Source organism: Oncorhynchus mykiss, chromosome 3, assembly GCF_057628025.1.
Source record: "Oncorhynchus mykiss isolate SJ-2025 chromosome 3, ASM5762802v1, whole genome shotgun sequence".
Lineage (NCBI taxonomy): Eukaryota > Metazoa > Chordata > Actinopteri > Salmoniformes > Salmonidae > Oncorhynchus > Oncorhynchus mykiss.
In genome coordinates, this window is record NC_143024.1 from 32,980,799 (window position 1) to 32,993,579 (window position 12,781).

Genomic DNA, 12,781 nt, shown 5'->3' on the forward strand with positions numbered 1-12,781 from the left:
GCAGGGTGCCTATCAAGGGGGGGGGGGGGGGGGGGGGGGGGGTACTAGAAGCAAAGGATGTGAGGATATGTGAAGAATTGGATCAAGTGGTTGGTGCTCACCATCTGACCCACGTGGTTGATAGAGTAAGGAAGCCCACTCTATACATTCTATTGTTTTTTTGAAGAAGAGTTTCTCCCTTCTCATGTGTATTTTTTGAGATACCCTGTAAAAACCCTAATGCCCAAACCCATGCAGTGTGATAAATGCACATTTATTTGGTCAAGTGTATATAGATGAGAGGAGTATTGTATGCCAGCAGAGCGTATATGCTACAATTATGGTGGTGAACATGGGCCTGAATTCCTGAAGTGCTCTGTTAGTGTTAAGGATACAGAGGTGGCAAGAATAAGGGCTGTCCAACATGACTCCTCTACGGAGGTGTTGAGAAGAGGGGAAGAAATGAGTGACGTTGAAGAAATAATGGATTTTAGGCATTACAAGGAATCCTGTCGACCTCACATGCCCCTGTAGGGATGTTATTTGAACTGTGACTGAAGGACTGGGAATGTTTTTGATGTAGTTGTATTTTGTATGATGTCGGTGTCCCCCCCACAGCTTTCCCGCAATATACATTTTTTGTTTCACTACCTCTAACAGTAGGTGGCGGCAATACACAGTAGGTTGTAGTCTGTCATTAAACCTCAAAAAAGAAGAAGAATAATCCACACCCACTAACAAGCCAACGCAGCCGGTTCGAACACTCCTAGCAGCAGAAGTGCACATTTTCCATATCGATTTCAAGGAAGTTTCCACAACGTCTCACATAATGAGGTAAAGTACATATTTACACGTATGTGATTTAAATGGCTTTCAATAATAAATTACCAAACGCATTTCACCACGCTTAAACACTAGTTAAAACTTCGCTCGAGGTGTTCTAGCTAGCTAACGTTAGCGTCGTAAGCGTAACGTTACCTCGTGTTGTGTACAGAGTTCAGGGAACTCGCTAGCTAGCTATTGTGCTAGAGCACGCCCCTTGTTTCATGTTGCTTTGTGTTCAATACTTTTAATCAAGTTTATGAATGTGTTTGCCAGAGGCGAGAGGGGTCGAGGCCGTGGTGGCCGTTTTGGGGTTCGGGGGGGAGGACCTGTGCCAGGGTAAGCACCTTCTGAGCACCACACTGAACATTGCAAAGTGTGCGCCCTAAGTAATGTTTGAGGTAAATTATATTTAAACTCAAACCAACTCATGAAATGCATTGAAATTCAAATGCATTTATAAAATGAATCTGTGAAATTGCCCTGTCCGTTTGTAGATTTCGCCCATTTGTCCCTCACATCCCCTTTGACCTCTACGTGGTGAGTATTCTTGTTCAGTTTCTGATGACATGTTGATGTTTTGAACACAAGTTATGGTTAATATTTCCATCCTTGAGCTTCCACATTTCTTCTCAAGACCCTGCTTCACAGCACTCTTTAGATGCAGTTTCCTTCTACTAGAGATGACTGATGGGAAGATGTTGCTACTTACATAATACAACATGATGACTGAGATTATATTTGTACCATTATGTGTTAATAAATATAAATTTCCCCATCAGTGTGAAATAGCCTTCCCTCGTCTGAAGCCTGCCCCTGATGAGACAGCCTTCAGTGAGGCTCTACTGAAGAGGAACCAGGACCTTGGCCCCACCTCTGTTGAACAGGTCTGTGACTAAACGCACACGTGCACACATGACCATTTACTATTTTAAACATGTTCACATGCAGCAGACCTTACAACTGGAGTAATTCAAGTGAGGTGGTCTGATGAGACACTACAGCAGCAAGTGCCCATTTTAGTTCTGTGTCTGTAATATAAGCTGGGAATAATATCCATTTATGTTGTTAACAATGCAGAGCGCCAAATTCAAATATTACTATAAAAATCAAACTTCATGAAATCACACATGTGAGATACCAAATTAAAGCTACACGTGTTGTGAATCCAGCCAACATGTCAGATTTCAAAAGGGCTTTTCGGCGAAAGCAAACAAGGCTATTATCTGAGGATAGCACCTCTGTAAACAAAAGAGAGAGAACATATTTCAACCCTGCAGGCGTGACACAAAACGCAGAAATAAAAATATAAATCATGCCTTACCTTTGACGACCTTCTTCTGTTGGCACTCCAATATGTTCCATAAACATCACAAATTGTCCTTTTGTTCGATTAATTACGTCTATATATATATATATATATATATATCCATCCATCCATCCAAAATGTCAATTTATTTGGTGCGTTTGATCCAGAAAAACACCAGTTTCAACTTGCATACAATATATCTCAAATGTTTCCTGTAAATTTTGCCAAAACATTTCAAACTACTTTTGTAATACAACTGAGTATTATTTAAAGTAAATAATATATACAATTGATGACTGGATCTGTGTTCTATACAGGAAGAAAACAAACTGATGCTACCTTTCTGGTCACGCGCTTCTAACAAACAGTACACTTGAAGTTACCCTCGTTTTGAACAGGGCTACTTCATTACACAAAGGAAAAACCTCAACCTGTTTCTAAAGACTGGTGACATCCAGTGGAAGCGGTATGAACTGCAAGAAGGTCCTTTAGAAATCTGGATTCCCAATGAAAACCCATTGAAAAGAGTGACCGCAAAAAAAAAAACGAATGGTTTTTCCTCTGGGTTTCACCTGCTACATAAGTTCTGTTATACTCCAACAGTTTTAGAAACTTCAGTGTTTCCTATCCAAATCTACAAATAATATGCATATCTTCTGGGGATGAGTAGCAGGCAGTTGAATTTGGGCATGCATTTCATCCGGATGTGTCACCAAGAAGTTAAGAAACAAAGTTAAGGAACGAAATGGGGAGGGACCTACTTGAATTTGTCAAATAGAAACTTGTTTTCTGTTTGGAGTAAATGGTTTCTGTTGCAAAACATTTTGCAACAGAATTGTCGTAATGAATACACCCCTGCTGCTACAGAATCACACAGTAACCAGGTTTCCATCCAACCTTTTTATGCAAGTAAATTACATGAAGGATAAAAAATGTCACGACAGGTCTGATGGAAACAGCAAATTTGTTACCTTTCCAAAAGTCGAAAAAACAAAATACGCTAGACAAGGTGGGATCTTTTTGTGTCGATAAAATTAAGTGTGAGATGGTGGTGGAAATGCCTTTTTATTCACAACTATTTATATAATAACCATATCAAAGTAAACTGGGAGTCACGCAATGATATTGTGTGGTCCTCTCACTACGACTTGGGAAAACATGCTTTATTTAGCTACAGATGAAATATGTTATGAACTTTACAGGGTGGTTAAATCAAATCAAACTTTATTTGCCACATGCGCGGAATACAACAAATGTAGACTTTACTGTGAAATGCTTACTTACAAGCCCTTAATCAACAGTGCAGTTCAAGAAGAAGAAAATATTTACCAAGTAGACGAAAATAAAAAGTTACAAGTAACATAACAATAACGACGCTATATACAGGGGGTACCGAGTCAGTGTGCAGGGGTACAGGCTAGTCGAGGTAATCTGTAACTTTAGGTTGGGGCGAAGTGACTGCAGATGTAACAAACAAACTGAAAGTAGCAAGGGGGGATTCTTATGAATTGTTCCGCAGTGTAATGGCTTGGGGGTAGAAGCTGTTGAGGAGCCTTTTGGTCCTTGACTAAGGGCTCCGGTACCGCTTGCCGTGCGGTAGCAGAGAGAACAGTCTATAACTTGGGTGACTGGAGTCTTTGACAATTTTATGGCCTTTCCTCTGACAACGCCTATTATATAGGTCCTGGATGGCAGGAAGCTTGGCCCCAGTGATGTACTGGGCCGTTCGCACTACTCTCTGTAGCACCTTACGGTCAGATGCCGAGCAGTTGCCATACCAGGCAGTGATGCAACCGGTCAGGATGCTCTCGATGGTGCATCTGTAGAACCTTTTGAGGATCTGGGGGCCCATGCAAAATCTTTTCAGTCTACCGAGGGGGGGGAAAGGTTTTGTTGTGCCTTCTTCACGGCTGTCTTGGTATGTTTGGACCGTGATAGTTTGTTGGTGCTGTGGAAACCAAGGAACTTAACTCTCGACACTCTCCACTACAACCCTGTTGATGTTAATGGGGGCTTGTTCGGCCCGCCTTTTCCTGTAGTCCACGATCAGCTCCTTTCTCTTGCTCACAATGAGGGAGAGGTTGTTGTCCTTGCACCACACTGCCAGTTCTCTGACCACCTCCCTATAGGCCGTCTCATCGTTGTCGGTGATCAGGCCTACCACTACTGTGTCGTCAGCCAACTTAATGATGGTGTTGGAGTCATGTTTGAACACACAGTCGTGGGTGAACAGGGAATACAGGAGGGGACTAAGTGCACACTCCTGAGGGGCTCCAGTGTTAAGGACCAGCGTGGCAGATGTATTGTTGCCTACTCTTACCAACTGGGGCAGCCCGTCAGGAAGTCCAGTGCATGGTGATGAGCTTGATGTTCCTTTCCAATACATTTTGAGGGTGTTATTCTGATGACATGATGATCAATGTTTTTAACAAACTAAAAGAAGCTCTCTCTCATCATGTAGGTAGCCTACCTGCACTGTATCTGTGAGCTGTTGGCTAGAGTGCACTTGCCAAGACCAGAGATTTGCTTTATAACACAACATTTCTTACCAAACCAAAAGTCGAGTTGAGAAAGTGATAGAAACCCATTTAACTTGTATTTTTGTGTTCAGTACATGGGAATTTAACCGCTACAGTTATTATGTGCTCTACGTCATTGCGCACACTGTAATTTGATTGAAACGCATCTCTGAGAAAATGGATTTAGTTTTTATGCTGATTTTTAGAACATTCACATGAACATTTGTCACCAATTGAATGGAAGCCTAGCTACTGTCAGTAAACTAAATCCACAACATTCAACACTTGGCAGACATTCGATACAGATCAAAGGTAAGATCATCAGTACATAGTTACATCAGATAATGATAAACAGGCACCAAACTGCTTCATTAAATATGGTACTTAAACATTCAACTCCTTTTTCCCTTCCCCAAGGGAATGATTCTGGCTGGATCTCCCCACAGATACAATCATGTTACTATCTACTGCAGCCCTCCCCCTCCACACACAACACCCGTTCTGCCAGTCACATTCTGTTAAAGGTCCCCAAAGCACACATCCCTGGGTCGCTCGTCTTTTCAGTTCACTGCAGCGAGCAACTGGAACGAGCTGCAACAAACACTCAAACTGGACATTTTAATCTCAATTTCTTCATTCAAAGACTCAATCATGGACATTTACTGACAGTTGTGGCTGCTTTGCACTACTTTTTTGCCCTTTGTGCTGTTGTCTGTGCCAAATAATGTTTGGCATGTTGTGTTGCTGCCATGCTATGGTGTCTTATGTCTCCCTTTATGTAGTGTTGTCTCTTGTCGTGATGTGTTTTGTCTTATTTGTATTTAATTTTTAATCCCATTCCCTGTCTCCGCAGGAGGCCTTTTGGTAGGTCGTCATTGTAAATAAGAATTTTTTTCTTAACTGACTTGCCTAGTTAGGTAATAAACATTTTATTTATCAATCCATATCCACAGTAACTCAAATACAGGAAAATAGTTACTATAATTTCCCATTACAAATACCTAATACGTTGTAAGATCTGGCATGTCTGCAATGTTCTCAGGCAAGAACTGTTGTGGCAGGGATGTGGATTTCAAGTGCTCAACAAGTTGTGTGTTTTATGGCAGTTTGATTTCAGACACTTGGTGGCAGCCTACTCCATAGTTTAGTGGCGCCCAATGTGTTACTTCACTCCAGCTGTCTGCTTCATAGACCAGTGTTTCTTAAACCATTTTGAACCAGTGTCCAAGATGACTCCAGTTAGAGCTAGCACGTTAGAACTGCCGTCAGACAGTAGTTTTACCTTTTCTCTTTCTTCTAGTCATCCATCTTGTCACTGGTCACCAAAATTACCAACGTCATTGACAACTTCATCGTTTCAGCTGGGGCTGATGAAGTGGTACGTACTACAGTGTCAGATTTCATCTCGCCAGAGAAATACAGTTTGGTGAATCCTCAAATGCAGGGATGAGGGAATTTCAAACCAGTTAGTTGAGTTGAATGTGACAAATTGTTTTCATACTTTTCTAACTCTAGGAAATTGAGGAAATGAGACAGGTAGGCTCCTACAAGAAAGGCACCATGACAACAGGACACAATGTTGCAGACCTTGCTGTCATTCTGAAGATATTGCCTTCTGGTAAGTTTTTACCTAAATGCATTTCTAATGTCACTATTATGTGATGATCACTACTCAGAGGAAATGGGGTAGTGGATGGAACATGGTCAACTGACCACTAATATGTCTGTTTCTCTCAGTGGAGACAGTGACCGCTCTGGGAACCAAGGTGGTGGAGACCCTACGCACACAGGACCCTTCGGAAGGTAATGCACATCACTTTTCTTTACGTTCTCATCGGTCTTAGAACCTAATCAAGTATCTTGCGCAATTATGCACGATTTTAGGTCTGGATTTCTGAGATTATATTGGTAATCTACAGTATGTGTTTGAATATGTTTCCCCAGTACTCTCCATGCTGCCCAACGAGACGGGCTTTGAGATCAGTTCGGCCGACGCCACCGTGAAGATCCTCATTGCCACCGTGCCCCACAACATGCGCAAGCTGGAGCCTGATGTGCACAGTACGTATAGCAAGGATTAACAGTCACACTCTTACAATGGATGGGGGGATGAAGGGTGGATGGAGGCAACCAGAGAGATGGTTTAGCTGTTAACCTTTCACTTCTACTGTGTATCCTCTGATCGAAGAAGCCAGTCGTTGAAATATTGCTGTTATAGCTGACATGAGGGACTAAAACATCAATGTCATCAGGTTTAGCCAGACATATTGAGTGACTCTGTCTGTTTCCCTTCTCCACAGTCGATATGAAGCTCCTGCAGAACTCCCTGGCTGCTGTTCGCCACGCTCGCTGGTTTGAAGAAAATGCCTCCCACTCCACGTGAGCTGCCAATGCGAACTCCCACCCACCTATGGCTTCATCAGTGGTTTATTTTTTTAACGGTCAATTTTGGATTGAATAGAGAATGGAAATGTTGTTGATGTTAAATATACCTATCCAAACATGTCAATTTGTGTGTGGGGTCTGGTTTTGCCCTATCAGGGTGAAGGTCCTAGTCCGTTTGCTGAAGGACCTGAGGATCCGCTTCCCAGGGTTTGAACCCCTTACCCCCTGGATGTTGGACTTACTGGTGAGCCCCATGCACAACTGTCTGCATACAACATAAATTGAGTGTATGTCTGTCCTGACCCTATTTAAGCAAACTAGTTGTCGTCGTTGGAAAGATTGTTTAACCTGAAGAGGTGTAAAAAGCACTCCCATATGTTAATGTGCTCATTAGACTTCAGTGTTGGCCTAATTCTAATTTCCTGAACCTCATTTAGTAGGCCTGCTCCTGACGAGCTTAATTTAGAGCAGAGGTTTTGGTCTGCTCAGCAGTTGGAGACGTACTCAAGGGTCTCTAGGTGTCATTTATTACCTACGCTAAATGCACTTTACGAGGCAGAAGAAATGGCCGGACCTGCTATTTTAGCGTTGAAACGAAATCGTCTATGTGTACTGGCACAAGACGCTGCCTGAATAGTCTGTTTTTCCGTGGTGAAGATTTTCAGTTTCTCTCACTCTCTGTCCAGGGTCACTCTGCAGTCATGAACAACCCCAGCAGACAGCCGCTAGCCCTCAATGTGGCCTTCAGGCGGAGCTTGCAGATGCTGTCATCAGGGCTTTTCTTGCCTGGTTCAGCTGGAATTGCAGACCCCTGTGAGAATGGACACTACCGTGTATTCACTGTCATGAACCTGGAGCAACAGGTACTTGCCTGCTGTCCTCTCTCCATTACATTTTTGGTCATTTAGCAGATGTTCTTATCCAGAGTGACTTAACAGGAGCAATTAGGGTTAAGTGCCTTGCTCAAGGGCACATTGACAGATTTTTCAGGTAGTCTGCTCAGGGATTCAAACCAGCAACCTTTCGGTTACTGGCTCAGCACTCTTAAGCGCTAGGCTACCTGCTGGCCCTGTCTCTTATCTTGTAAGAGTGTAAACCTGAACTTTCTGAATGTAATCTTGAATGATTCTGTTTGAATTCCATTTTTTTTTAGCTTGTCTAAACCTTAGTCTGCAAGACAGTAGTTGTGGCCTAATTTATAATTCTAGTGTATCAAACCATACATTTTCAGTGTCTTCTTCACTATACCAAGATGCTGACATAATATTTGCTATGTCCAGGACATGGTGTGCCTCACTGCTCAGACCCTGGTGAGGTTGCTGTCTCATGGCGGCTACATGAAGATTCTGGGTCTGGATGGAGACGCTAGCCGTAAGTGAACTCACCTGAACTTGAGGCATTTACAGAACTTTTATTAGTGATTGAACTTTCTCCCCCACACGCGTTTACCTGTTCTGTCTTCTCTGGTCAGATCTAGTGGTGGAGACATCCACGTGGGATGGAGTGACAGTGAAGCCTTCTGAGAAGGCATATGAGAAGATGCCGGAGGTGGAATTGGAGGTGGATGATGATGATGATGATGATGATGCAGAAATGGAGAGCATGGATACTAAAGAGGTCATGGACACTAAAGAGTGATTGTGGTGACAGACTTTTTCAGTTTGTCATTCAACTGTTTTGAATGGTCCCATTCTGAGGGATGGAGATTAATTTTTTTCTTTTTGTACTGTCTCCTACCCGTGCCTAGTTTAAGGGCATGTTTTGTTTTCAGACAACCCTGATACTAGGGACACAAGGTGTGGCTTCCAATGTTTTTTATGTTTCAGTTTATATCAAGTCTAAACAGAAATTGAACTATTTTCTCTTGGCTTATTGTATGGCAAAGATTTTGATTAAAAAAAAAACTTTTATTGAAAATTCTGATTTCTATGGTCCACTCCCAATTGATGGTGCTCCAGTGTACAGTTTCTCACAGAGCTGGCTGTCAAAAATGGATAGATCATGTCATTTTGGTGGTGTCTGAAGTTACTGAGCAGCCAGTGGAGACGTGTCTCTGTTTATAATGTCATCTGGACTATTACATACAGCGGTGTTGTCAGTAATAACTGGGCTTTAATCAATGAACCCAATTACGGAGTCCTTTGACGGCAGACCTGGAAAAAGTCATAATCGTTAGAGGAGCTGTGAAGGGAGGGGGAGGCTGCTAGCGCTCCGCAATTAAAACCCAAGGCTGGCTTATTGAGGTTTTCTCTGGCTAGACGGAGATCTTGATCGAGCCATGGCTGATAGAATATCATCTATTTTGTTTTTGATATAAGTGCAAAAAATACTATGCTATTGGCCCTTAAACTCAAGGATTTATTCTGCCCCGCACAGTGAACAGGGCTTTTTCAATGTGTTAACCTTTTCTTGAATAATAAAGCTGAATAAACATGCCGTAGTTATTGTTGATTCTCCAGCTGACTAACCACATCCCCCTTCAAAGGAATGTTGCAACTGGTATTGGAGTACTTGTCCTCAGATGGCAGAGGTTTCAATTTTTGCATCCTTCTGAGTGTTCCAACCATTCTGAGAAAAAAATACTGTTGTGTCAATAACAAAAGTGCTTGCTATTGTTTTCAAAAGTTTTTTTTCTTTCTCGTCAGTGGTACAAATTGTTAATAATTGGCTCTTGGACCTTGACAATGGTTAGCTTTTCATTGGGTTGTTGATTTGCAGTATCTGTCTACCTGTATACTGGTTGAAAATGGCAGATTTGGACACAAGTATCTAAATTGGACCCCTCTACAGTAACATGCTATACATGAGATCAGAGCTCTGGGTCTGCGCTTCACAGCTCCGTATGGGTTTTGACACAGCCGTTCTGAACTTGCACCGCGTAGGACAAGAAGGTGCCCCATCCCTCCCCCAAATTGGGCATCTTTAAAATTATATATTTTTTTGCTGTAAATTAGGATTACTGGTACTCTGTATTTCAAAGATGAGACGATGAGGGTAATAAATACAACTTTGTCATACAAGGAAGCCAAACACCGGTGAGTACAAATGGGTACTTCACATTACCATATGAAACTTGTAATATAGTGTCAACGTTTATAATCACTGTTTGATGTACAGTTACTAGATGTTATGGTGTTATACCCTGGGTTGTACTGAACATAATGAGACCATGTTTGTTGTATTGTGAAGATTTGCAGTCTACCACACATCTGAATGCACTCATGACTCCATTCCATGCTCACCAATTATGACCTGCTTTGAATTGTCTTGAAAGCCTAGCACTGTAAGATCATATTTTATCTTTTTGCTGTTGGCAATAGAATAAGCTTTTAAATTATACCCACCTGACCCAGATTGTGATTTATAATGGGCTGTTTTTTGATTGTGTAAAGGCGGGGATGCAGGGCTGTGTTCCAAACAAGTGTTCCTGCTCTAGTTCCTCAATGGCAGAGCTAGGAGACTCAAATCACCTTATAGTTGAAGACTCGTCTTTTAGTCATAAGTGTATTGAAATTACTTAGGAACTGTGCACACTTTGTAGAGGTGTGGCCAGTTGGAGACACCAGTTAGTCCTCTCACTCAAACCCATATTTGTTTTATGTTGCACCTACCCCAAATTTTCCAAGAATTTTCTTATGTTACTGAATGTATCCAGTGTATTTTTTTTTTAGATATCATTACCAACAAATGAGGCAAAGTACAGTAAAGGTAAAATGCACATAAAATCAACTAATGTTTGCATTGTCAGGTGAACTGTTGTCCTTTTAGTCTATTCATTTCCACATAATCTCAACTGTTCCCTTTTAATAGCTACCATGGGTATGCGTATGATTTTCATATTTCTGTAAGAAACATTTCAATTTATCCCTGTCCATATAGGCCAATTTCCACACATGTAATTAAGCAATTTATGTCTTTGGAATTCAGTGACTGGGGACAATGTAATTAAATTGGCATGATAGAATTTGGCCTTCAGCAGAGGCTATCCCGTTGCTATGCTGTAGCAGAGCCATTCTGATAAGAATAGAAAAAAGTAAAATGACTGGAGGCAAAAACAATTATAATTCACAGCCTTTAACCCCATTTGACATTTTGGAGCTGGTATTTGACGAGAGGTGTGTGTAGGCCTGTGACTGTCATGGATTTTGGATAACGGTAGTTGGTCAGCCAAATGATAATCGTGAATAGCAAAAAATATACAGTTGAAGTTAACATACACTTAGGTTGAAGTTATAGCTCATTTTTCAAACACTCCACAAATGTTTTTGTTAACAAACTATAGTTTTGGCGTGTCAGTTAGGCCATCTACTTTGTGCCTTGACACAAGTAATTTTCCCAGCAATTATTTACAGACAGATTATTTCGCTTATAATTCACTTTATCACTATTCCAGTGGGTCAGAAGTTTACAAACACTAACTTGACTGTGCCTTTAAACAGCTTGGGAAATTCTTTAGAAGCTTCCGATAGGCTAATCGACATCCTTTGAGTCAATTGGAGGTGTACCTGTGGATGTATTTCAAGGCCTACCTTCAAACTCAGTGCCTCTTTGCTTGACATCATGGGAAAATCAAAATAAATCAGACAAGACCTCAGAAAATAAATTGACCTCCCACAAGTCTGGTTCATCCTTGGGAGCAGTTTCCAAATGCCTGAATGTACCACGTTCATCTGTACACACAATAGTACGCAAGTATGCTGACTCAGATTGAGTAAACTGAGTCGTTCTTTCACTCAGGAACTCTTCTTCCCTCCCAGTCAGCATCTCATGGGAACAACAGTGAGACATAACATAAACCTAATTTGCAGCAGGGTATATTGCTGTCCCAATGCCATGTTCATTTTGCTAACCAAGTGATCTGTTCATGTTGCACAAAATGCACTTTATATGAGCTTCTTATGTGGTGATATTCTGGAAAACAGCCACCCATAACTATTGTAACATGACATCTTTACTGATATGGTCATTGATATAAATCTAATTAACGACATATATCCTATATATATCTTGGCTGTACTGGGGGCTACTCCTATTTATCCTAAAATAGCCCAATACTGGAAACAACAGTACATTAATAAATGCCAAAGCCGCACTTAGTGCTGCTTAGCATGGAGCCCTGAGGAGTGGTGCAGTAATCTGTACTTGAGAGGGGTGCAGGGCTAGAGGTCACCAGAGAGGAAGCTGACATGACAGACTCTCACTTTGTTAACCCACTAATGGACGGACCTCCCTCCCCACCACTTACCCCTCCCTTTCATGGACTGTTTTAGCAAAACTGAGGAAGGAAATATAATGCAGGAACAGGTTGATAAAAATTGTGATGAAAATCAACAGTATTAACCATAGATGAAAATGAAATAGTGTGTATACATAGCTAGGTTTCCATCCAATTGGTGACAGATTTTCATGCAAATATTGAAAAATCTGCATAAAGAAAATATGCACATTTACCCACCAATGGTGTTTCCAACAAACTGAATTGTTGCGGATAAAAATCAGTACGTGATGACATAGTGCACACAAAATGTACTTTTTCACTAACGCTTTCATGTACTGAATAAAAATGTAAAGTTCAATGTGTTTCCATCGCATTTTCAATGCTACTGATAGTTTTGTCACAAGAACTGTTGCTTTAAATGGCAAATGTACCTACTCTGGTCTTGGCGAGTGCACTCTAGCCAACAGCTTGCATATACAGTGCAGGTAGGCTAGTCTACGTAATGAGATTATTATGGATAAGAGCAAGAATAGTTTTATTTGTTAAATG

At 41.4% G+C, this 12,781-nt stretch overlaps 1 protein-coding gene across 1 annotated transcript; it reads left to right on the forward strand.

Moving 5' to 3' along the window:
- Positions 1-84: 84 nt before the first annotated feature.
- Positions 85-10,767, forward strand: LOC110513504 (interleukin enhancer-binding factor 2 homolog). The gene is made up of 14 exons (XM_090228693.1): positions 85-125; positions 640-813; positions 1,078-1,140; positions 1,299-1,341; positions 1,584-1,688; positions 5,930-6,007; positions 6,145-6,247; positions 6,367-6,432; positions 6,574-6,690; positions 6,930-7,008; positions 7,171-7,258; positions 7,701-7,877; positions 8,295-8,385; positions 8,486-10,767. The coding sequence occupies exons 2-14, from the start codon at positions 809-811 to the stop codon at positions 8,650-8,652; spliced, it is 1,182 nt and encodes a 393-aa protein (XP_090084819.1). The 5' UTR covers positions 85-125; positions 640-808; the 3' UTR covers positions 8,653-10,767.
- Positions 10,768-12,781: the final 2,014 nt, after the last annotated feature.

Bases quoted from the DNA above. Each gene is read 5' to 3' on its own strand.
- LOC110513504 (XM_090228693.1), top strand. The intron at 1,342-1,583 runs GTGAGTATTCTT...TTTCCCCATCAG, and splicing joins TCCCCTTTGACCTCTACGTG to TGTGAAATAGCCTTCCCTCG. The intron at 6,433-6,573 runs GTAATGCACATC...ATGTTTCCCCAG, and splicing joins CACACAGGACCCTTCGGAAG to TACTCTCCATGCTGCCCAAC.